The 24,616-nt window shown below is 49.4% G+C and overlaps 9 protein-coding genes across 9 annotated transcripts; 5 read left to right on the top strand and 4 right to left on the bottom strand.

Annotated features, from left to right (window-relative positions):
- Positions 1–182: 182 nt before the first annotated feature.
- Positions 183–1,227, top strand: TRUGW13939_09048 (uncharacterized protein; the record flags this gene model as incomplete). Its single annotated transcript, XM_035492173.1, has 2 exons — positions 183–237; positions 290–1,227. 2 exons carry the CDS (start codon positions 183–185, stop codon positions 1,225–1,227), a joined length of 993 nt encoding a protein of 330 aa, XP_035348066.1.
- A 97-nt stretch (positions 1,228–1,324) lies between these two features.
- On the bottom strand, positions 1,325–2,263 carry TRUGW13939_09047 (uncharacterized protein; the record flags this gene model as incomplete). The annotated part of the gene is made up of 3 exons (XM_035492172.1): positions 1,325–1,857; positions 1,911–2,144; positions 2,215–2,263. 3 exons carry the CDS (start codon positions 2,261–2,263, stop codon positions 1,325–1,327), a joined length of 816 nt encoding a protein of 271 aa, XP_035348065.1.
- A 422-nt stretch (positions 2,264–2,685) lies between these two features.
- On the top strand, positions 2,686–4,200 carry TRUGW13939_09046 (uncharacterized protein; the record flags this gene model as incomplete). Its single annotated transcript, XM_035492171.1, has 4 exons — positions 2,686–2,995; positions 3,053–3,336; positions 3,398–3,522; positions 3,585–4,200. The coding sequence occupies 4 exons, from the start codon at positions 2,686–2,688 to the stop codon at positions 4,198–4,200; spliced, it is 1,335 nt and encodes a 444-aa protein (XP_035348064.1).
- A 304-nt stretch (positions 4,201–4,504) lies between these two features.
- TRUGW13939_09045 (uncharacterized protein) lies at positions 4,505–6,164 on the top strand (the record flags this gene model as incomplete). The annotated part of the gene is made up of 3 exons (XM_035492170.1): positions 4,505–4,625; positions 4,731–5,007; positions 5,069–6,164. The coding sequence occupies 3 exons, from the start codon at positions 4,505–4,507 to the stop codon at positions 6,162–6,164; spliced, it is 1,494 nt and encodes a 497-aa protein (XP_035348063.1).
- A 740-nt stretch (positions 6,165–6,904) lies between these two features.
- Positions 6,905–7,240, top strand: TRUGW13939_09044 (uncharacterized protein; the record flags this gene model as incomplete). Its single annotated transcript, XM_035492169.1, has 1 exon — positions 6,905–7,240. One exon carries the CDS (start codon positions 6,905–6,907, stop codon positions 7,238–7,240), a length of 336 nt encoding a protein of 111 aa, XP_035348062.1.
- Positions 7,241–8,212: 972 nt separating this feature from the next.
- TRUGW13939_09043 (uncharacterized protein) lies at positions 8,213–10,601 on the top strand (the record flags this gene model as incomplete). Its single annotated transcript, XM_035492168.1, has 6 exons — positions 8,213–8,245; positions 8,299–8,383; positions 8,445–8,671; positions 8,737–9,394; positions 9,446–10,384; positions 10,441–10,601. 6 exons carry the CDS (start codon positions 8,213–8,215, stop codon positions 10,599–10,601), a joined length of 2,103 nt encoding a protein of 700 aa, XP_035348061.1.
- Positions 10,602–11,170: 569 nt separating this feature from the next.
- TRUGW13939_09042 (uncharacterized protein) lies at positions 11,171–12,233 on the bottom strand (the record flags this gene model as incomplete). The annotated part of the gene is made up of 3 exons (XM_035492167.1): positions 11,171–11,939; positions 12,072–12,122; positions 12,190–12,233. 3 exons carry the CDS (start codon positions 12,231–12,233, stop codon positions 11,171–11,173), a joined length of 864 nt encoding a protein of 287 aa, XP_035348060.1.
- Positions 12,234–16,364: 4,131 nt separating this feature from the next.
- TRUGW13939_09041 (uncharacterized protein) lies at positions 16,365–18,152 on the bottom strand (the record flags this gene model as incomplete). The annotated part of the gene is made up of 1 exon (XM_035492166.1): positions 16,365–18,152. The coding sequence occupies one exon, from the start codon at positions 18,150–18,152 to the stop codon at positions 16,365–16,367; it is 1,788 nt and encodes a 595-aa protein (XP_035348059.1).
- Positions 18,153–18,977: 825 nt separating this feature from the next.
- Positions 18,978–24,000, bottom strand: TRUGW13939_09040 (uncharacterized protein; the record flags this gene model as incomplete). The annotated part of the gene is made up of 3 exons (XM_035492165.1): positions 18,978–19,221; positions 19,280–23,639; positions 23,850–24,000. The coding sequence occupies 3 exons, from the start codon at positions 23,998–24,000 to the stop codon at positions 18,978–18,980; spliced, it is 4,755 nt and encodes a 1,584-aa protein (XP_035348058.1).
- Positions 24,001–24,616: the final 616 nt, after the last annotated feature.

Raw genomic sequence — 24,616 nt, 5'->3', positions numbered from 1 at the left:
CCTAGGTGGACATTCGGCATCAACCTTTAAAACCGGTAAGTCGATAGGAACTAAGCTTACGTGTTTGTTTCATCAACAATGGATATAAATATACCAAACAGTGCACCTAGCCGACAACGACTGTATCGTCAATTCAAGAGCAAACTGTTGAAGATAGTTATTTTCATCTAAAAAAAGAAACAATGTCTGCAACTATCCTCAACAAAAAGGTGGGGTCGATTGGATTCGGCCTAATGGGTGAGTAAACCTCAGACGTTACCATTCTTCATCTTTTGACTATGGTCTTTAGGGCTCACCACCCGACCCAAACAAATATCCTATGATGACGCAGTCAAAGTCATGAAAAGGTCCCTCGAACTTGGTGCCAACTTCTGGAACGCCGGAGAATTCTACGGCCCCCCTGATGCCAACTCCCTTCAGCTGCTGGAATACTACTTTCGCAAATATCCCGAAGATAGCAAAAAGGTTGTCTTGAGTGTAAAGGGATGTTTTTCTCTCACCAGAGGACCTGATAATAGCCCCGAGGGCGTTAGGAAGAGTGTCGAAAACTGTTTGGAAAAGCTCCAAGGGCGAGTCCCCATCAGTATCTTCGAGCCAGCGCGCATTGACCCCCAGGTCCCCATCGAGGAGACGATCAAGGCGCTTGCAGAATATGTCAAAGAGGGCAAAATTGGCGGTATTGGATTAAGTGAATGCAGCGTAGCAACTATCCGCGGCGCGCATGCTGTCCATCCAATCTCCGTAGTGGAAATTGAAATGTCATTATTCACTCCCGATGCACTCGAGAACGGCGTTGCTACAACCTGCGCAGAGCTGGACATTCCCATTGTAGCTTACTCACCTCTTGGATGGGGCTTCCTCACCGGCCAGTTCAAGTCGCTTTCTGATATCGACGAAAAGGATTTCCGACGGGCCCAACCTCGTTTTCAACCAGGTGCATTCGAAGAAAACCTGCGGATAGCAGAGGAAGTCCAGAAAATATCCACCTCCAAAGGTGTCACTCCCGCGCAAACCGCTATTGCGTGGGTCAAAGCCCAGGGACAGAAGTCTAATATGCCCCAGGTGGTGCCGATTCCTGGTTGCACGACGGTGGCAAGGGTGGAGGAGAATCTCAAAGACGTGACTCTCAGTGAGCACGAACTAGAGGATCTCAATGGGCTGCTGCAGCGGAACACGGTTCAAGGGGATCGCTACGGAGGGATGATGGCCGGCCTTATGAATGGTTGAGCTTATGTTATAGGTGCTTGTTTCTAAGCTTGATATTTCAGAAATTCAAACATGTCAATTCATGAATGAACATCAGTATCCTCTATTTCCTAGCTGTCTACAGTAGAGCCGCTGAAATCGAGCCATCAACGGGGATCGTTGCACCGCAGATATAACTAGAAAGCCGACTCGCCAAGAAAACAACTACATTAGCAACCTCGTCAGCCTCTGCCACCCTCTTGAGAGGAATCTTCGCCTCTGCCTCCTTCATCCACTCGGAATTATCTTTCTTGAACGTCTGAAAGGAACTCCACTCGACCGAACCATCCGGATGAGTGATATTAGGTGTATTGACCATGCCTAAAGGCAAAGTATTAATGCGGATTCCCATCGGCGCGAATTTGCGAGCATAGTCCTTGGCGATGACGGCTTTGGTTCGAGTAAAGCTTGTATACGGGCTACCGATCATGGGCAGGATAAGCTCGTAGCCAGCTATGGACGTAATTACCACGACAGACGGAGAGCCTCCCGCTTCGGCGCGTTCTTTTAGATGTGGCTCGGTTGCATCCAGAAGAGTCACAAGGCCCATGATATCAGCACGAAAGCTCTTCTCCCAGTGCTCGGGTGTCACATCGTGGAATAGCGGGGACGCTATTGAATAGGGTATTAACTTGAATATGGATATAGAGAGGGTATGGGCTCACCATTTGCCACAACACAGTCAATCTTTCCAAACTCCCTCGCGGATTTCTCTACCCAGTTCTTGATGTCTGACGGATTGGCGATGTCAACAGCGGATGCAACAGCCCTGGCCCCGTCTGTAGCTCCATTGAAAGCCGAGAACTCATCGCCTCGAGGGCTTCGGGCACAATAGGACACATTGACACCCTCAGCCAGCAGGGCTTGAACGATCAGACGGCCGATGCCTTTGGAGCCTCCTGCAAGGAATTGTCAATACTTTTTTTTTCTTTATCCCATTTTATTTTCTTGCTAGCGGCTATAGCTTACCGGTAACTAAAGCATGGTTGCCAGATAAGTTGCTTGCGAATGGATGCATTGCGATATGTTCGGATTTCTCGATTTTCAAATATTTGAATGAGTACTTGGTTGGAACTTGGTGTTGACCTGAACAATACATGTTCACGCCGTCCCTTTTATAGCCAGCATGTCTGCATCTTGATTAGAAATGGCAAAGAGGCGAACACGCCCTGAAATCGCTGTATACCCTTCCTTACCATATTTGGGAAACAAGAATGTGAACTGGTCATTACATTTATAAGACTTATTACGGCTAACCTGTTTTGGCAAACAAGAAGTGAATCTTGTTTTCCAAATTGGGACTAGCGCAATTACCTGTCCTAAGACACGCGCATTATTTATGAGATTTGTAAGCTAGCATTAATATTGAACGTCATTCTCACTACCCATCTCTGGTCAGGGATAAACACGAATTCACAGCTGGTTGCAAAGAAACCCACAATGGACTCTCATTTCACGTTCTTGACGTCCACGAATCCGGCGCTAGGGGAGGCCGACATTAAGCAGATGCGGGCTCATGTCACGCGAAAGAACTTTGAGAAGCGACGTGAACGCTTAGAGGGTACTATTAGTAGATCCAACAAGGCGAGACGTACGCGACACCGCCAGCCGGAGCAGCCATCTGACAAGCTGCGATTGGCGAGAAAGGATAAAAGTCCATCGCCGGATGGGTCCGAAAAGCAGTTTCGTGTTACTGTTTCGCCGTATACTCTGATATCCACCGAGGCTAATTACGCGAGCATTTATCAATGTAAGCTACTGGCCTTGATGATCTACCGGAGACCATGGTCTTAATTGTGTAATATAGTCTACCGCTCTTTCCGGCCTTTGCTTCTCACGTTGGCGGCGGACCAGGCTACCCTGATACGAGAATGGTCGTGGATGCAGCTGAATTATGCCGAGCCAGCTCTTTTGGAGGCATCGTTGGCCTTGGTGGCTTTTCATGACAGTTTGACTGGTTCGGGCTCAGTCGGCGACGTGGAGATGCACCAAGTCAAGGCTGTTAAGATTATCAATTCCAGGTTGAATAACCCTGCAACAGCGGTGACCGATGGGGTTCTCGCGGCGGTATTGACGTTGGCGCACTGTGAGGTAAGCTTCCAACCACTACTCTACTTACCACCAAAAAAAGGCTGATTCCTGTGGATACTAGCGTTTGGCAAAGAGGGAGATAGGGTACGAAACTCACATGATCGGCTTCAGACATATGTTACAGGTCAGAAAACAGCAGCACAATAATTTTGATGGCATTTCTTGGTTTTCACATTTGATTCTCTCGTATGAAAACGGTACACTTTTTTTTTAAAAAAAATATTACATCCGCTAATAACGACTACTAGGGACACGACGGAAGATATAGCAATTCTTCCCAAGCCAAGCATGAATATATCGCATTTGTTTCTACCAAAGACTGTTCCTGAAACCATCGACTCTATATCTCAAGACCTCTCCAGTCTCCGTACCGCCATTGAGTACTCGATGAGATACGACACGGCGGAAGAATTCGTTGCCAGGGAGATCGACCAACGCATCTTAGAAATCCTAAATAATGCTGATATTTTGCGAAGCTACCCAGCATATATATCTTCCCTGGGTCTATGCATTCGCATCTTTCTTCATCTCTCGAGCGATCGGTTTCCCATATCCGCTGCTGACCTCAGTGTCTTGACCTCGGAGCTAAAAGCTATCCTCGGCGAATCGGACACCCGACTCTGTACATCATTCGAGCTCACAGCCTGGCAGATCCTGACTGCTAGTGTAGCAACAACTGCAGATTCGCCAGCGGGCAGGTGGTTTAGAATAACCCTCTGGAAGGTATCGCGGGCGTTCGTTTTGAGTGACTGGTCTCGAGTGTTGGCTTATCTGGACAAAGCCTTTATACCTCATACACGGCTACTAGCAGAATTCAAGGCAGTTTGGACAGAAGTGATGGAAAACCCAGTGTTTCATATTTAGATGATTGTCCTTCAACATTGAAAAATATCAACTGCAGCCTCTAAGATATAGATCTACTTTTTTGAAATTGAAGATCAGTCTTCGTATGGCCACCTTAATATTCCTACAACCGCGTACATACTGCGTAGGATCATAATTTTAATAATAATCACATGTAAAATCATTCCCTTCTTCTATGTTATTGATTAACATGCAGCCAATTGGTGGATCTATATGCAGATATGTTGATGATGACTAAGCAATCGGCGTTGTTTATCGCGAACAGCACATCTCCAACGTTACTTCCCCTCTGCATATCGCAACCATGGATGCCTTCAACCCACTTCACCCTACAAACCCAGCCAGCGCGGGTCCGCCGGTTGAAATGCTGCAAAATTTACACATTAGCCTTACTATCCCTGCCCACGGCGGCAACAAGTATCCTGGTACGTAGTCTCCACTGAGACATGCAAGTCAGCTAGCTGTCTACCTCTCTACTCCGTACACTTCTGGCATATTCCAATAGACTAATCGTCTCTCTGGCTGAATAGCAAAACAACATGCGCGAAAAGTCGCCTCGAAGCTTGGGATTTCACACGGGCTTATCTACCTCATCGGCAAGCCGACGGTTCTCTTCGACGATTCGGACCAGGCCGTGGTCTTTCGCCAGCGACGTTATTTTTACTACTTGAGCGGGGTGGACAATCCCGATTGTCATCTTACCTATGATGTGCGCTTCGACCTCTTGACCCTCTATGTTCCCGATTTCGACTTGCGACAAGCTGTGTGGATGGGGCCAACGCTCACAACTGAAGAAGCTATGGAACGGTATAGACGCCGTTTGTTATTCCAGCAAGAAAGCACCTGTACTGACGTGAATTGTATGCAGGTTCGATATTGACAGTGCGAAATACGTGAGCCATCTTTCCTTCGATATAGATGCTTGGCTCCAGGATCAGGGTCGCAAGCACCAAATCTATATCCTTCATCCCGATCACCGGCCACCGTCAAAAGGCGGGGACCAACAGCTAGAAAGTGAAAGCCTCGTATCGGCCATGAATACAAGTCGTGGTGTCAAAGATGCCACAGAGATTGAATTGATACGGCGCGCCAATATCGTCTCGGGCCTGGCGCATACGGCAGTTTTAGAAGGTATTGGGAAGATGACAGGAGAGTCGGAAATTGCCGGTCTCTTCCTTGAGACATGCATTACTCATGGCTCTCCAGAGCAAGCTTATGGAATCATTGCTGCCTCGGGGGAGAATGCCTCGGTCCTCCATTATATGAAAAACGACGAGCCATTTGGCAGCCGGCCATTGGTGTGCCTTGACGCCGGGGCTGAGTTTTCCTGCTACGCCTCGGACGTGACTCGCACATTCCCCATTGGGTCTACGGGAAATTGGCCAACGCTCGAGTCTCGCAATATTTACCGTGCTGTAGAAAGGATGCAGGAGGAGTGTATCCAAATGATTAAACCGGGCGTACGATTTGGGGATGTCCATGCGCATGCCCACCGAGTCGCGATCGAGGAATTACTGAAATTGGGCATTTTCCACACAGGTTCTGTGGAGGAAATTCAACAAGCCAGAGCGTCGGTACTATTTTTCCCGCATGGCCTTGGACACCATGTCGGGCTAGAAGTGCACGACGTGTCTGAAAAGTCGGTGATGGCGTACGAAGAGACTGGCCCTGAGTTTAAGCTGGTGCCAGGCGTAGCGACAACGCTTTCGACGGTGCCTTTGGAAGAGAACATGATTGTGACGGTAGAACCAGGCATCTACTTCAACCGGCTAGCCATCGAGAACGCACGGAAGCTGCCGATAGCACGGCTTATCAACTTTAGCCTGGTGGAAAAGTACATCCCCGTTGGCGGAGTCCGAATCGAGGACGACATCCTGGTCACGGCGGATGGATACGAGAACCTGACCACGGCGCCAAAGGGCGACAAGGCTCTAGAGATCATCCGGAATAGCTCTAGTCGCTGATAGAGCGCAAAATAAGGTTACCTAGATAATGAGCATGGTTTTGGGGATATGTGGAAATAATAGCGATTCTCTTGAGTCATCCATAGTTTTATTTTCCTGGTGGGGTCAAGAGACCAGAGTTTTTTCAAGACTACCAACATTTGGTAGCGGCCTATACAAAGGCAAACTGGAGGTGGGTTGTAGATCATCGATAGGAGTGGTTCCGGCGTCGCGCCATGCGTGGGTGAGTCACACCACCACGGAGGCAAATTGACTCATCACCTGTTGTTGTCGGTCGCAGTCACGCAATACAGACGGAATTCGGGGAGAAGACGAAAACAAAGGCGAAAATCTATCATGCCATGCAGCATTGTTATTATTGTTAGGCTTCCGTCATGCCAGCTAGCTCTGACGAATGCTACAAACACACAACAAGTATGCCTAACGTGATCGCTCGTCAGCTGAATTAAGGCTGAGTGGGCCGAAGCACCCGGTGACGCTAACGCTAGCCGTAGCGCCGATGACTCACTTGCGCCGGCCGATATCGTCAGTCGTGAGCTTCACGATAGTATTTAAATAGACCCGCGTCGACTCTTGCCGATGCTCTTTGTTTCCCTCCTTCATCGCCTCCCTATAAACGGGGGCGACCATCTCCCTTCCCTCTACAACTCACCGATTGATGTACATACCCTTCTTGCATCGATCTTCATTCGCAATTCGAGCGTTCATCCTACGATTCAATTCAATCCTCTATTTCAACCATGGGCCAGAGACACAACCGTCGCCGCACAAGACCGCGATCCCGCAATCGTGACAATTCGCTTCGTGATCAACAACTGTCCGACGATGACTTCTCGCCCGTTGCCTCCCCTACTCTCGCTCCAGTCCACGCTATGCCGCTCATCACCAACCCCGCCGCCCCTTCCCGGCACATAGGCGTTGAAGATTGGTCGGTTTCGCAGCATACAGTGCGTTCCAGAGCGAATGGGGTCAAGACAGAGGAGTACCGCGTGTTCGGCGGTGTGCCGGGCGATGACCCAAGTCTGTGCTACAATATGCTCGAATATTTCGGTCACCTCGACTATATCAACACATGACAGTCACGACGACGAGTGATGTCCTTTTACTAGTTCGGGGATCTCCCATGGGATTTCCCTGCCGACCGTCGTCCAGAAACGCCCCAAAGATCTGGTCACTTCGGGAACAGCAACAACCTGTGTGCGCCATCTACTGCGACTATCCACAATAAGCTGTTCCCCAAACATCCTTTCCTCCGAACCGACCCCGGATTCACAGGATCAAGAGCCTCTCGACTTGTAGCAATGAAGAATATCGGTCAAAGTACCCAATATTTGGATTGGTCCGTATCATGGCTCCCCTGGTGAACTCCGCGCTACCCGAAACCAGTATCATTTGAGGTTGTTGGCTACTGAGCTTGAGCCATGTCCCGCTGAGTTGGTCGTGCTCGCATCGTTCTCGGTGCTTGAGCTACCAGCACTGCAGGTTGATTTCTCAAGCGGTCCTCCCGAAGATACGCTGTGGTAAACGAAGGGTACGGTCGCTGTTGTTGATGTTGTGATGCCTCGTACACTTTGGCGGGCGGGAATTCGACATTTGTCATTTGTGGCCTCTAAAAAAACTGTAAATATTTCAAATACGTTAAAAAATCACAAAAGTTGCAAAGAATATTAGAGCTGGTTTAAAAGAAGCGTTATAATATCAGTAAATGTTGGTTCAACTCGGGCCAAAAAGGAAACGCGAGGGCCGGAGATCCCGTGACCACCCACGTAGGGCCGAAAATAAACACTAGTCTGTATACGGCAGGCGGTCTGCGGAGTGTTAAGCGTTAACCGTGTCCTTTAGATCGATTAGGAAGGAGCGTCGCACCGCACTGTTTTGTATGGCGCAGACAAATCGCCCTCGACAACTTGCACATTCTCACATCTTCGACTCAAGCGCCAGATTAGTAGGAATGCGCAGGCACTCTGTGTCTTGTCTCTCATTTTAATTCCAAGACACCAGTTCTTTTTCCGGCGCTGCGCTGATTGCAGCCGCCACGCTTTCGCAACATGTCGTCCACGGATTACAGCTACGATGAGCAGGTTAGGGACACATCTTCCAGTTTTATTCGCCCTCAGCTAACCTCGAGAAACAGGGCCAATTTTTCCCATACTTCGTCCTCACGCTCACCGGCCTCGTCACTCTCCCTCTCACATACAGTTTCCTGAAGCCACCGAAGAGTGAGTCTCGTTGGTCACATTTGATGTTGCATGCATGTCTAACCTACCCCGTGCTTTCTAGAGCCCGAATCTACTGCTCCAAGAATAAGCTCGGACTTCAAACCCCAACAAGATGACCTCGTTCAAGGCCAGAAGCGGAAAAGGCTTCGCAAAGAACGCCGGGTTAAGCGCGCGATCGCGGTGCTCTGCGGTTGGGCGATAATGGCCTGGATGGTCTATCTCATGCTTGTTACAGCAAGGACCGCGCCCAAGATTTATGACCCATATGAGATTCTCGGAGTGTCTCGAGTGAGTAGCGACATATTTTTTTTTTTTTTTTTTTGAGAAGCACCGTAGCTAACTTGGCTATACAGAGTGCCGACGAGAAAGCCATATCACGCCACTACAAACGGATGTCTCTCATTTACCACCCGGACAAGATTAGACCAGACCCTGCAAAGAACGAGACAATAGAGGATCTCAACGAACGTTTTGTCGAGCTGACCAAGGCCTACAAGGCCCTGACCGATGAGGAAATTCGCAACAACTACTTGCAATATGGGCACCCTGATGGCAAGCAGAGCTACAGTATCGGTATCGCTTTGCCTAAATTGATCATCACCGAAGGAAGCGGTAAATACGTTCTCTTGGTTTACGGTGGCCTGCTTGGCATTCTCTTGCCCTATATCGTCGGAAAATGGTGGTACGGTTCCCAGCGCTTCACTCGGGAGAAGGTTCTCGTTGCTAGCGCTGGCAACATTTTCAGGGAATACAAGGAGGACATGCTTGGTGGCCGTGTCGTGAGCGCTCTGTCTACTGGTGAAGAGTTCAAGGGCTTGTTGAAGGGTCCCAGGGCGGAAGCTGGTCTGGCAAAGGTCGAGAAGAAAGTATTGGCCATTGATGAGAAGATCCTGACGACTGTTGACCGCGAAACACTTCGAAAACTGGATGATTCCACAAGGAGAAAGACTCTGGCTTTATTATGGGCATATCTCAACCGCCTCGATCTAGAGGACACGACACTCAATGAAGGTTTGTGATTACGTCTCTTGTTTCTATTGGGTTGAAAGCTGACTCTTCCAGAAAAATTTGAATCTGGTTCCATCGCCTTGTCACTGAACGAATCCTTCACCGCTATTGCTCTGGCTTTTGGCAACCTCTTACCTGTTATTGGCGCGTACCGCATGTCTCAAAACCTAATCCAAGCTGTTGCGCCCGGTTCTTCTCCCCTTCTTCAATTGCCATACTTCACCCCAGAAGTCGCCAAGGCAGTTGAGGGCAGCGATGCCAAGACACACCTTTCTGTTCAGAAGTACATGAATTTACCGGAGGAGAAAAGACGTTCCTTGACTGTCGGACCTGGTCTGTTGACAGATCAACAATACCAAAGTTCAATAGCTGTTGCCAAGCAACTACCGTACCTTGAGATTTCAAAGGCGTTCTTCAAGGTTGTTGGAGAGCGAGTGATTACGCCTAGCAGTTTGGTTCAACTTGTGATAAAGGCACGCATCGTTCCCCCTGGCACAGAAAATGTGCCTAAGGTAAATGAACTGGACTTGGAAGATATTGATCCAGACGAGGGCGATTTGGATGCCCTGCTCAACCGGAAGCCAGGCAAGGCTAGGAAGGTCAAGAAGTCAGATGGATCGATTGTGGAAGAGAAGCAAGATATCATTCAGCCCTCGCTTGCACACGCCCCATATCTGGCACGTGACTACTCGCCGAGGTGGTATGCCTTCCTTGCCGACCCAAAGCAAGGAAAAATTGCAGTTCCTCCATTCCCCTTTACGACATTTGATAAGCCCATCTTTGACGAGAATGGCAAGCCTACATTCAACGTGCAAACGCTCAAGATGCAATTCCAAGCTCCGCCACAAGCGGGCGACTTCTCCTTTGCGCTCCACCTTGTCTCTGACAGTTACATGGGATTCGACGCTAAGCAAGAAATCACATTGCACATCGACGACCCGGCCAAGGCTGCCGCTCTAGAGGAGGAAGACGACATCAGCGAGCCCGATGAGGGTAAGATGACAATGTATTTTTGGGGTTGTTGATTCATTTGCTAACAGGACAACTAGATTCTATTGCCGGCCAAATGCAGGCTCTAAAGACCGGTGCTGCACCACCCAAGAAAAAGACAAAGCCAGCACACGATGACTCTGATGAGGAAAGTGACACAGAAGGTGAAGTCGAAGACACAAGCGAGACGGATACCGAAACAGATACAGACGAGGAGTAGAGAGTACCAGTTTCACCGTTTGCATGGCATTTTTCTTTCTTTTTCTTTAGATTCTTCTGTTTTAAATAATGGGGTGTTCATTCAGGGCTAGCGGATTCTTCGAGGAAAATTGAATTCATTTTACATGTATTATCTCCCTTTTCTATATATTTACATAGTGATACAACGGGCGTTGATTATAATAGAGGTTTTGAACATTGTATTGCGAAGTGTGTCTCAGTGATGTAAGTTCATATCAACTAATCTTAGTTACTGTTTATTACTAGAAAATCCAAAAAAAAAAAAAGGATATCAATTGCTATTGCGGGACCACGTGGCCAGGCCTACGTCAGGCAACTACACGTACCGCAGTCTTCGCTTCCCTCGAATGCAACGACACATCAATCAATGCAACTGAAAAAAGATTCTCAAACAATGCAACAAAGATACGAATGCCAAACAAAGAAAGCTTGTCACCTCTGGTATATCAAGTGCGTATGCAATGCATGTAATTTTCAAAAGAAAACGGGTCATCTGGCTGACAGGCAAACTGCAGGTCTCTCGCGGGTTTTCTTGCGGGGAATTGATTGTCACCTCTGCAGATACGTGCCGTAAAAGCCATTTCCGTACTGGGACATCCCGGAGTAGGTGTCCTGCTCTATAGTCATGAGATGTTCTCTATTTCCATATGGAAGGAACCCAGGCATATGATGATGATAAGGCAGCGACCACATTGCCTCACTGGGCAGCTCGTTGTCTTGGCAGCAGGTGTCGACTGGTCCGTATCGTGGCTGCTGGGTGCTGCTGGGTTCAAGCAGGTGTGAATGGCCAACATGGTCCTGATAGGGAAAAGAGCCCATTGAGGGGGTAAGGCTTGAGTGTTGTTGTTGTTGTTGGTGGTGGTGATGATGGTGGTGATGGGGTTGCGCCGCAGATTTGTGGCTATCAAGACCCTGGTACTGATAGTAATTGTCGGTTGATCCGCTCCATTTGTCTGCAATAGAAGGCTCGGAAGCTTCTGGAAGCTCTCTTGGGGTACTGGGTTCTGGAGATGGGCCGCCAGACTGGGTGGCCTCGCTGGGCTCTGTGGATTCCGCCGAATCAAGGCCGTCCGAAGCAGTTTCCAGAGACTTCAAATAGTCTATAATGTCTGCAAGAACTGCCTGGGGGTCTTCGGTCATTTCTTCAGCGTGTTTGATCAGACCCAGTTGGTCTAGAATTGCATGCGTTCCGGGAAGACCGTGGACCGGGTCCTCTAGGGTTGAGCCCGGAAGCCCTTCACAGCTTACACAGCGCCTGTACAAGTCCTGAAGGGCCTGGAGATGAACGGCGTGCTGTGAAATGAGCATTTCTACAAACCTATAAAAGATAACAGTCTGTCAGTCCCTCTTCTAGCCTATCGGCATTAAATCCCTTTTTTTGCGAAATCAGGGAATGCACTTACCCCCTGGAATAAACCTTTTCCTGCGTTGCTTTTCTGTCTCGAAAGACGCAGTATTGGTTGTATGCCAAGCATCTACCACAAGGCTGGTTGCCATCGCACTGAACAAGAGTCAAAATGAGTCAGTGAGATAATACAGCTAACATGGATATGCAGAACGAATCGTACCTTGGACTTCTTAACTCGGCATCGGTCACAGGCCTTGAGAACATGCTTTCTTTTTGTACGAAAGATTTGCTGGGGTGGCCTGTCCTGGGCATGATGATAATGATGGGGCAACCTTGAATTTGGAAACTGGCACAACCCGGCGTTGTTGGAACCATCAGGGCTGGTTTTGGGAAAAAGAACTTTCTGTTGTCGGGACATCTGCCTAGGTACGAGATCGCGACAACCTCTCGTGGAACAGAAAACAAGCAAGGTTATATGCACGGAGCGATTTTGGGAAAACTGACGGCGGTCGAGGACTCAAAAAGGAACAGGCAGCCTGGTGAACTAAATGGGAAATGCGGGGAGAAGGGACTCAGTCTCGGGGTTTAATTACAATTTGAGCTCAAGTCCCAACAAGTGGATCGAGGGGATGGGAAAACAGCGGTCTCGCCATGTCCAACGGAGATCTGCCACATCAAATGATTTCCTGTGACGTGGAGAACGAGTCTTTCCTAGGAAAGGATACTTTTTTTGTTTCCTTCCTGCACGTTGCATTCGGATTGTCCCGTGAACTAAATCCCTGCAGGTTTCGAGGCTGCTAGGGTATTTGATTTTGAGTGGTGTAGATTCATTGTGGCGTTGCATGAAGTGGATATCCTTCTACGACTTGTGAGAAACTATCACGCACCTTGTTCTATGACATGCATGTCCGAAAAAAGAAAGAAAGAAAAATCTGCTGGCTTTTTGATTCATCAGAGGACTATTGTATTTGCCTAATCAGAAAACATTGTTTTGAGGGAGAGATCTACGGTTCAGGTTTCTACTAGAAGGTCTCACATATTCTGTGGCAAAGCCACCCCCAGGAACTACTCACTGACTTAGTCTCACGTATTCCCATGGTGGGGCTCATGCATTGCATTTTCCAGACTATCCTAGCAACGCCCCATCTAGGGACAGATGGAATTCAGGCATAGATGCCGAAGGTCGGTCTACATGCAGCTACGGAAAGACACCCTTGACGAGCTGTTGTCCAGAAGGTGACTATCGGCTGCTAGCCCGAACGCCTTGTCCAGGGTTTGGGTCTCAGGCAGACGTGCTGTCAGGTAGGGGGGGGGGGGGGGGGGGTTCGTGGGTTGGAAAGGGAAATGTGCCCAAGTGATATTTGTTCGGACTAGGGCGGTTTTTTTTTTTTTTTCGTCCATGAGGTTATCCAATTGATATTCGCTATTTTTTTGGTTGCCTCTCGCCCAAGTTACTCAACACATACGTCAGGCGGACGCGAGTCATCGACTTGGCTTCTCTCGGTTGGTAAATATACTATCTAATCCAATCAAGACGCAAAGGAACAAGTGGAAAAGGCTAGCCGATTGTGGTGATAGGAGAAAAAAAGGGAAGGGGAGGGGAAAACTCAGGGATCACCATATATATGTTGGGCGCCCAAACAAAGAGCAGAACGAGACACGGGAGGAGCGTACGCCATGTCATCTGACCCACCTATACAGAGGACATATGCTGGATATTTTTGGATCCTATAACTTCCGGAGAAGGAAAGTACCGTGTGTTAGAGGAGAAGGGTGTCTTTCCGACGTGCGTCATCGGCCTCGCAGGCTAGCTTCTTGTTTGAGATGATCGTCTCGACTAGTGGGCTACGAAAGCTTGCTCTGCATGGTTGACAGAAGTTATTGTTTATCGAACCGGGATTGCTGTCAATTGCAGCGTTGTCTTAGCAGCCCTACATACGCTTTGTATCCGGTGGGTTCCAGAGACATGCATAGCACATACAAGCACCCTGTGCTGAGTTGTGTCTCTGTTCACTAGCACCTACATCTATTTATTGATCGTGGCTTCGTCTGACGGGCCGTTCCGGGGCCTTTTTCTTTTTTTTTTTTGAACATGGTTCTTCAGGAGTTCCACGTCTACCAGGTACTATACTCGGTCCGGTTGCTTTAATTTTGTTTGAGGCCAAGCCCCATTTTGATGTCACGCTATTTTTATTATAGCCTCGTCTCGCAAGGAAGAGGAGAGGGAGGGGTAAAAAAAATAATTACATTTGTTCAGAGTCATGTCTTTGAACCTCCGTTTGATTTCTCCGCACGAGTCTCGGATTAATTCATTGGGGTAGCAAGCTGAGAAATGAAAAAGTCGTGGCTGTGTTTGGTTTGCTTGGATTGGTCCACGGCTTTCCTTGAACTTGCAGGGATGCGATAAGGTGCTACGTAACACTGACAGGCTGAAGAAAAACAAAACAAAAAACAAACAAAAAACAAACAAAAAAAAAATAGGGAGAAGGCCGTTTGTACTGGCAACCTGCCCGGCTTCACTGTATACAACGCACAGCAAGATGCGGTTTCCTTGCTCGGTTCTATCTAACCCGGTTCTATAACAGCATTAGCAGGTACATGAATGTATCTTTTGCGCTATGCGGTGTATGCGTTGTTCTTGATATGCTTTTTGTTTTTTTTGAACTATCAAGTACTATACACTTTAAGAAAACCCCGCAACACATGTTTTAGCTCCGTGAAACAAAAAAAGACAAGCAATACCCAAAGGAGGTAGAAAAAGAGGAGAATGTTCGGTGTGGGCAAACAACAAGGAAAAAAAGAAAGTAATACAGAGCCTCAAAAGGTTCTTCGCTTAGATCAGTGTTACGTACAAGCAAACAAAAGAACCGATTGTCAGTTGGCCTGTTTTGAGACATGGTACATGTTGTTGAGCGGCATTGTTTGCATTCTTGTTTCCCTCTATCCAATAAATATGAATGAGTTGGTGGTCCAATCAGTTGATGTTGGGGCAGACAGGGACAGGGATGATAATGAGAGAGTCGGAACAAGGAGTCGTATTTTGTACTTCTTTGAGCCGATCACCAGACTTGGTTCAATGTTGTGCTATTTGGAGTGAATGAGTAGATGCTCTGTACTTGTACATGTACCATCAAATAAGCTATCCAGAGTCTTTCCAGTTCTTTACTTCAAAGTTACTCTGTAGAAAAGTACAGAGTTTTCACTTTTTTTCTCACACCTCCCTTTTTCCGCTACCCTAGATTACTTTCTTTTTCCTCTCTTTCTTTTTTCTGTTTTCCGTTTGCTCGTACAGATGTATACATACATGTACACATGTACGCAGTCACACGGGACCACACCATTGGAAAGCTATCAAAACCCCCGACCCATGTCTATTCATTAATTATATTGAGAAACGCCACCTTTTCGAATAGAGTAAGCTGTCAAACTGAGCCTTGTTACATTGGCCTTGTTTTCACCCAACAACCTGCAGACTTACCTCACTACTAGCTACTGATGTCAGAAGTACCAACTCTGTTTTTTTTTTAATAAAAAAAAAACATACGACGCAGATCATTAGCCTCTGTTCCCCGCTTTTTCTCTTTGGATCCTATTTTTCTTTTTGCTAGCGGGGAGAGAGAGGGAGGGGGGGTTGAAAGAACAAGCAATGAGAAAATTTTTGATGAGAGGGGGGACACACGGACCTCCTCTTTTTTTTCTATTCTTGTATGTTCTTCTATGTATTGACTAATAAAATAAAAACGTTTTGGAGCTTGGTGGTAATTTAATATGCACAACTTGTTTGCATGCATGCATATGCTTTTTATTGAACCAGAACCGGCCCAATCGTTGTCAAGAGGAGGTTTAACTCCGGTGCATGGCATTCGAAGCACGGCAGGAAAACAAAAAGAAAGAAAATAAAGTAACAGGGATTGTTTTGGAATTATACAATCAATAATGCTAAAGATAATAATAGGAGTAGTGGGAAAGAAGTTTTGCTCTTTTTCTCCCCGATGACCGCTAGTTGATGTTAAAATGTCTTGTTGACCGCCACACAATCGGTTTTAGTGTTGCACCATATCTGTATTTGATTGGAGATGGGCTTAGATTGATGTCAACTAGTGAAGAAGCTCAGCTGGCCACTACCATCGGTAGATTACTAGCCTATCATTCAGACATGGAGGTATTTTTCCCGAGGCTGTAATTTTGCTGCCTCTCTACATACAACAAACAAATCTAAAAGACAAAAATAAACTCCGTCGTAACGCCTGGCCCATCTATGACGTGTAAAAGCTTTCCTGCAAGTGGATATGGGCAGTCTATCCTGGTCAAGCGAACAAGACGATGCTGGGCTGGCAACCAATCGATTGCTTGACAGCAATATACTGATGGAAGTTTGAAAGAGGGCCACGAGGCTTAGTGCTTATTATTATCCTGGATGAGAATGCTGGCTTCCCCATGGGCCAAGAGATCAAAACTCTCTTCGCTAGTGGACGTCATGGGCGGGCTCGGAGTCTCAGGGAGGCCTTTGTGCTGCAGAACCTTGTCAAGCAGAGCCTTGTCGACCGAAGCTTCCTCCAAAGCAGTGTGGCTACCGCGTTGCTCCCATCGACGATCTCCGATCCACTCGACACCGTCTCCTGTACCCAACCCCCCGAATTTGCGCCGACCGGTCTCGCGCTCGCCAAGTGGGAGGAGCTGGCTGTCTGTTTCTTTCGGAAAACCGGAAATCGAGTCACTGGCGCTGCTAGATGGCAGAAGCAGGTTCCGCCGATGCCATTCCCCGATGAACATGCCGTCCGGGTCTGTCGTGTGCCTCACCTGGAGCCACTCGTCCATATCTTCGCCATACATGTCTCGTAGTTCCTGGGGGGATGTTGTGTCGGTGAAGTTCTTGGCCCAGTGAGGACGGCCGCCCATGTCGCGCATAAGCCATTCGAATGCTTCGTAGTACCGTTCCCTGCACGGAGGATCTCGCAGATACGGGCGATACAGAGTGGCATTGAGGTAGAGCGTTGGCCCATCACGACAGGTCGGATCTAGGAACGGATGCGGAGACGAGGACAAAGTCGAATCCGAAACTCGCACCTCAATCGGACAGTGCACCCAGACACCCTTTGGACTAAAAGGGATGCGCGAGCTTTCCTGGTCTCCATGGATCCAGGCAGACAGCCGAGTGATAGCCTCGGGTCCCTTTTCCAAAGGCAAGGCCCATTCATTGACAAACTGCGAATAAAGACAGTTCATTAAGAGGCCCTCACGCCCATCCTCGACGGCTTCGGTCACAACAGAGCCAGGTTTGAACCCATATTGCATCCCAAACACGAACCACTCGACCCAAGGAAGGGCCCGCGGGAACCAGTTGCATAAAGCCAGTAGATTGTGGTAAACGTGGAAGCCTAACTTGCCGTCGTAGAAGTTCTGCGGAGGTGGTCGCAGAGGAAGATCGGTCTTGTCAGCACGCCAGACGATAGCGCGATCCATATATGGAAGCCACCATGCGCGGACGAACTCATGTGAGGTCCACAGGTCCTTGGACCATCGGTCAAGCACGGTCGAGAGCGGATACAGGCCCTGCTGCCATGCAATCCGGAAGGCAGGCGTAGTCTGCAGTGTCACTTCTGTGATGATTCCCAAAGCTCCGAGAGAGACGAGCGCGGCACGGAACAGCGCTGGATTGTTGGTTGCACTGCAGCGCACCGTCTGGCCATTAGCGAGCGTCACGGACAGGGCGCGAATGGATTCGGAAAGCAGTCCGTAGCGAGAGGAGCTGCCATGGGTGCCAGTCGCAATCACACCGGCGATAGACTGGCTGTCGATGCTGCCCAGGTTCGGCAGCGTCAGCCCGTGCTTTTCGAGCTCCAGGCCGAGCTGGCGCAGGCGGATGCCGGCGTCGACAGTAACCAGGCCGGATTCGGGGGACAGGCTAGTGATGCGGTTGAAATTGTCCAGGTTGATCAGCCAGGCAGAGGTGCAGGTCAGATCGGACGGTGAGTGGCCGCTGCCGACAGTCACCAGTCTGCGGCGACAACGGCGCGCCAAGGTCACAATTTTCTCGATTTCAGCGAGCGAGTGTGGCTGGAGATACAGCTCCGGCCGCGAGTAAAACGTCTTTGCCCATGTGTGATGCACATGCTGCGTGGCTGCGCGAAATGGAATGTCCGGATCGAGCCGGGACAGCTCGCGGGCGATGGCGGGGTCCATTGGCGGCATCAGGATAGGCGAGGTACAGCGAGAAGAACGAGGAGAGAAAGACGCAGAACAAAGAAAGCCACCGGGAGATCAGCTAGGCATGGTGAAGACAATCGCACAAGAACTGAAGCGCGGAGCGCTGACGGGGATGAAGAAGTAGATAGAGATAGATAGAGATTGAGTATGCAAAAGTTAAAAGAGACAGCTCCTGGTGGCGGGGCCGTGTGGAACCGCGATGAGACGCTGGCCCGTGATACTACTGCTATGTACTACTAAGTTTTGACTGATTAATAGGATTAATAGTCTAGTAACTTTAGTATCAATTGTTGTTATGCGAACGAAATTATTAATCACATGTAGTGGGGCTGCAGCCTGCAAGATGGCGTGATCTCCAAGATTAATGCGAATGCGACAGTGTCTGCCTCTCATTGCGCACGTGGATTCGGTCGCCTTGGCTTCAAATCTCGCCTGTGCAGGTGCTTCACCCTCATGAAGCTGCCTGAAGTTTCAAAGGTTCAAACTCTTCATGTAGACGGGGTTCTAATGGCATAGGTGATGTGGCAATATCGAAACTAAACGGTCGATATCGGAAGGATTTAGATCAAGAACGAAACCATGCCATATCCGTATGCCTGTAGTGATAAAATACAGAATAATAAACATATCAAGACTGCCCGGATGAGCGAGCACATGCATGAACAACATTTAAACAGAGTCCCGGGAAAAGATAGATATAAACATCGCCATATATCAAAACGCAAGATGCCCTGCCCGCAAGCGAAAAAAAAACAAAAAAAACACCAAATATATGCATCAGCCAAACTCTTCACAACCAGATCATTCCCGAATAGCCTCGATTGCCGCGTTCAAAGGCAGTGTGCGCGGTGTCGACTGCCATATTTTCGAATCCCACTTCCGGAAGGCGACCTTGCACTGCTCTGGAATACCCCCAATGGCAACAAAGCTCTTGGGAATAAAAGGTCGATCTTCCAACGAGGCCGCCAGGATTCCGTATTCATGCGCAAAAATGAGAGCAGAAGCAAACTCGGCCGCCCTGGACTGGGCTTCGCTCCCCACGACCCTGTTTCCCTTGGTTAGCCTATCCCGTATGGATTAAAAAAAAACCTCATTATACGTACACATAAATCTCAAAAAAGACATCGAGGACGTAGATGTCACGCGGGCGAAGGTCCTTCTGACAGAACGGCTCGATTTCCTCCACAGTGTCATTCGGCCGGGTCACCGGGGATGACGATCCTCGTCGGTTCCAGAATCCGCCCTTCTGGCCCAAGATGTGATCAACGCGGAGTAGCCGACTACGGTACTTTTCATGCCTGGACTTCATATGCCAGTGGCCTGTAGACGACGGTGGTTGCGCAACCTTCCCATCTGGGAACACCTCGAAAAAGCTGGCCGGCTCCTCTCCTTCGACAATTTCCTCAATCTCCCCCGTGAGTCCAAGATCCATTCCGATAAGCCGAGCACTGCCAATTTCGTCGGCTCCGCTACCCTTTCCTTTCCAAAGATAGAGCTTGCCAAACTTGGCAGAAATGACGAATGGAAAGCCCGAGCACAAGTTCCGGCGAGAGAGATCAACTTCGTCGAATGCAATTTGACCCAGGTGACGTCGACCGCAGAGCATATACAATGCCGAAGAGCTCGAACGGGAGCTAGAACCACGTCGAGTGATGATAATCCCTCCGAGGGCCTCAATAAAGGTCGCTGGTTCTTTGCCTTGCCTGACCAGCTCCAGTCGAGCGCCGTTTTCTCTTGCAACCCGGCGGGCAAAAAGCTGCGCATCTTCCATTGCCGCCTCTGAAACTTCATCGCCAAGCCAGAGGTATGCTTCAGTCCTGTTTCCGCCTTCGTATTCAAAATTGTGGATACAAACATACATGCTACCTTCAAATAAGATGTACTCTTGATTGACAGGTAGGTCTTGCTTCTTGCCGTCGCCCGTGATTTCCCAGATCTGTTTCCGCATAGTCCTCGTCTTGGGGTTGTCAATCTCAGAAGTTAGAATTAGCTGCGGGTCAATGTCTACTCTGTCGCTTGATTTGGGAGGCGTGCCAAAAAAGTGAGAAATCACATTTCCGGATTCTGTAGTTTGCGGAACAGGCGATGTAAGGGACGGTCTTCTTGCCTTGTTACCCACATCTGAAGATATTTTAAGGCCTTGTTTAGAAGGAACTGGAGGAGACGCAGAAAATTTGTCAGGTTGGGGCGACGTTTTTTCCAGCGGCGAGTCTGGCCGTGATGGGAAAAGAGAACTGCCAAGCCCCAGCCCGAATTTCGTCTGAAGGGGGGACGCAGCCGAGTTGGCCCAAGTCTCTTTCAGTCTGGAGGCGAATGATGGCGAAGTGGACGAGTTGCCAGCCGAGGGGGCTAGAGGAAGTGTTTTAGATTTAGGTGGTGGCGTTGGTCGCTCGTCTGGAGAACGAGATTTCTCGATGTTAACTTTTTGGCGTACAATGCCACTCTTCGGAGGCACTTCCGGGCTACTATAAGATTTCGAAAGCGGAGCGCTTAGTTTGTCCTCACTTGGCTTCTCCTCGATCTTGTCCTGTGCCTTTGGCGTAGCAATATGCTCGACACGAGAAGAAACCAAAGACTTTGTTAGCTCTGGGGACTTGGAAGAAATTAGTGGCTTTTGGCGGTGAACAAGCGGTTTGTCAGGTGTTTGCGGCAATGCAGGGAAATTTTCTATTTTCTTTGTAATCACTAGGGACGAGTGGAAGCGGTCCTGAGAATTTTTCTGTTCTGTTTTCTCGGTTTTAAGCGTAGCCGTCTTCTTTGTGGGACTTTGCTTTGGAGTTGGCGTATCTTCTTTGGTAACGGATTGGTCAGGGGTAGATTTGCTAGCAGCAGGGAGTCTTCTCTTGGGACCCTTGGCCCGACCTTTTGTCATGTGCGTTAAGGGGGCTGCTGGCCCTGGTTCTCGTTCTTTCGGCGTTGCGGAAACGGAAGACTGGTTCAAAGATGGCGAGTTACTCGTTTCTCCTCCCGGAGGGCCGCGAGACAGCATGTTGGCCAGAGCAGGGTTTAGTCGGTCTGCAATAGTTCCCTTAGCAACAGGCCCTTTAGGCGCCGCAGATGGCTTTGTGGCTCCTACGAAGACTTTTGATTGCGAGGGACGAACCGGTTGAACAGACTCATTATCTTCATCCTGCTGGAGTGCTGGTTTTTGAACCACCACATCTGGTTCAGACAATTTCTTCGGTGGCTCTGGGGCGTCCTTTGAATCTTCCGAGGAAGAAATAGAAGGCGTCGGGACGACAGTTTTGGGAGACGGGTCTTTTGCAATATCGACAATGCTCGCTGCTTCGGTTACGGCTTTCGACGGACTTCCCACCTCTGGACTCTTGACCGGAGATGATATGGATGATATGCTGCTTTTCATGCTTTCCGTTCGAGAGAGATTATTCCGCCTTGACAACGCCTCGGGTATCGAATCTCGTGGTTTTGGGGGAATGCGGTCGTCCTCGCTCTGTCGACGTATGGAGCCTCCACCAGCCTTCATCTCATCCTTCCGCTTTAGTATACTTTCTTTGAATTCGTCGACCCTGTCGCTCTTCTTTGGCCCACCGGTCGTATTGAGCGCGGCCTTTCCCTTCATGATATTGTCTTTGAAGACATCAGGTGCTCTGTATTTCGATTGCTCCGTCTTCCTCAGCTTCCCAAAAACATTCTTGAACTCGGGCTCCGAATTTGCTGAATTGTCCTGAGAAGTCTCACGTCGCCGCAGATTTGACCTGAAGTCTATGACACCAGGTGCTGGCTTTGGGCTCTGCGAGGGAGGATCATTGGGAGGTGGTAGCTTTGGTTTATTGGATGGAACAGGCGGTGAAACTTTGGAGATAGACGGGGAAGACTGTTGGCTGGGCTCGGAAGCAGTTGTAGGTTTCTCGGCTTCTGATTGGGATTCAACCGGAGTGTCTTCGGACGATGGTTTGGGGACTTCAATCTTGACATCTGGTTCATTTTCTTTCGTTTCCTTCGCTTCCTTCGGTGCAAGGGCAGTAGTAACAGTAGTCTCGGGAACAGTAGAAATGCTAGACGTTTGATCTTTTTCGGGGAGTTGAGAAGAACGCGCCAAACCAACCGGGGCAGCCTCCTTCAGAGCGGTAGGCTTGCCAAGGTCAACACTCCCTCGGGACTGACGGGCCTTGGAAAGGTCTCTCAACCACGGGGGTTGCTGTGTGGCAGGCGGATTCTTTGCTCTCGGGGATTCAGGTCGATTCAATGCACTCTCTAGCCAAGATGCCTTTGTTGGGCTCCAGCGCTTTGGGTCCATTGTTTTCGAGGGGCTTCTGGGGGTCGTTGGGTCGCCTCCCCTGGTTTCGTCTGTTGTCGATCCCACTGAAGAGATGGTGTTGGAACGAGCGTGAGTAGGCAGGGATGGTCTCACGAAACCGTTGTCAGTCTGAACTGTATTTGTACTCGTATTTTTCTCATCGCCTCCTGCATAATTCACAACCGTTGCTTCACTATGGCTCGACCCAGGCCTAGAGAGAGTAAGAGGGGACGTTCCACGGCCCGCTCTTGTATCCACGGGGTTTGGAAGCACATCGCCAAAGCCAGGGCGACTGACGCTGCTACGATTGCTGATGACCGAGTTACTTCGGCTCAGGGTACCAGGGGCTTGAACACTCCATCGCTTTGATATGCTATCCGATCTCTTCATCATTGCACTCTGCACAAACCCGCCAAGGCCTTTTGTCGGCGAACCAGGCCGTTCTGGAGAACCGCGGCCTGGGGAGAGAGGGGTGCGCTCGTCCATGGTTGGTGGAGGATCAGGTTTACGGGAATCCACTGCCAGTCCTCGAGACGACAGCGGTACGGGGGAACCTAAACCACTGGTGGAGACAGACGATATGCTGGAATAACGATAGCCAACGGTGCTCGTAGCAGCAGTCGAACTTGCTCGTGAAGGAGAGCGGGATCGCTCGCCAGCAGTGTCATTGGGCTTGTCAGTTTCAGGTGTCGAGTTGCGGCTGAGACCAGGCAACTTGAAGCTGCTTCCCACGGATGGAATTTCAGGAAGGACATTCTCTTCAGCGTTCTTCCGAAGTGCCAATGACGATTTCTCGCGATCTGCGGTTTGGCGGAACCAAGAGGGGTCCTTTGACCCAAGCGCGCGCGAGATCTGTGCACGCGAAGGTGTTGTTGTGTCGTCCTCTGTAGGCATTATGGCATCGCCGCTGTTCTCGGTTGGATCACTCAATGCGGACTGTGCGTGGTCAGACGGTTCTTCTTCAGCTGTAGCGTCGGTATCCAAGTCGGCGAGAGCAGACGGTGCTTGCTTCTGGGGGAAGCTGGAGGTGGCCCGTTCCTCGCTTTCAGGCTGGGAGGGCGACGGAGGATTCTGCAGGGCGGTGTCGGCGGACGGCTTCAGCTCTTGCGGGGGGTGGAGGACTGATTCGTGAGCGGATCGCTGGACATCCAAGGCAACAGACGCAAGAGGAGAGTCCTTGGTGGGCGAAATCGACCGAGCTCGTTCTAGGATGAGAGAGACGCGGTTAGCAGATGCGGTTTGTTTTGAAGTAGAAGCAGCCACACGGCGATATCCGAGGATTGGCCGCGGTTTTGATCAACACCAAGTCAGACAATCAACAGCCCCATCAAGAGCAGGGGGGATCGTAGCTAGCTGGCTAGCAGTTTGTTGGAGGTGACATTGACTTAGTTGCTCTTAATATTAACTACACTTACCAGCTCGCCGGGCCTGTCTCTCTTTGCGGCCTTGCAGTATCTCCTCCTCTAGCTTCCTCGTGCGCTCCTCGTCCTCTCGATCACGCTTGTCACCCAGCTCCCGGATGCGCAGCAAAAAGTCATTGACGTCCTCGGAACTGTTCTCGGCCATGGCGGTGTGTGCCTTTGGGCTGGGGAGGAAAAGCGAAGGAATCGGCGGAACAAGGGACGACGCTATCTACCGGGTTTTTGACACGGGCCTGTTGTCGCGGCTATCCATAAGGCAACCGATGCAAGAATGCGGGAAAGAAAAAATAGCGACAATAATGAGGATCTGTATAATCCTCTCGTTGGGGCAGTCCCTCAGGGTCAAGTGATTCGAAGCGAGGGAGTTTGTTGTTTGTGAGGCCGGAGGGGAGGGAGATCTTTCCCCGTTTTTTCTCGTTTCCCGATCTGACTGACGCACCTCAGCTCAGCTGCGTCGTGCTCCACCGCACAGAAAGTTATTATTTACTAGAACACGTTATGTGGTCGCGACGATTCTATATGTTGCTGATTTGCGACTCTCATTCGTCAATTGGACACAAAGCGTCCTCTCCGCTTCTCCGGCGTGTCTCGGACTGCTTTCCGCCTGCGGAGAGGAAACAGTAAACACTCAACATGGATAATCCCTATATTCTAGTACTGCATCGATTGATGCATTCATGTTTATTTTTAATGCATTAGATACAAGAAATGCACGGGCATAGCCACGTGGGAACGTAAAAAGAGGCACATGAACCATGGAT

Source organism: Talaromyces rugulosus, chromosome V (assembly GCF_013368755.1).
Source record: "Talaromyces rugulosus chromosome V, complete sequence".
NCBI classification, from domain to species: Eukaryota; Fungi; Ascomycota; class Eurotiomycetes; order Eurotiales; family Trichocomaceae; genus Talaromyces; species Talaromyces rugulosus.
Note: the sequence above shows the minus strand (reverse complement) of the source record. Positions and strands in the feature narration are given on the sequence as shown.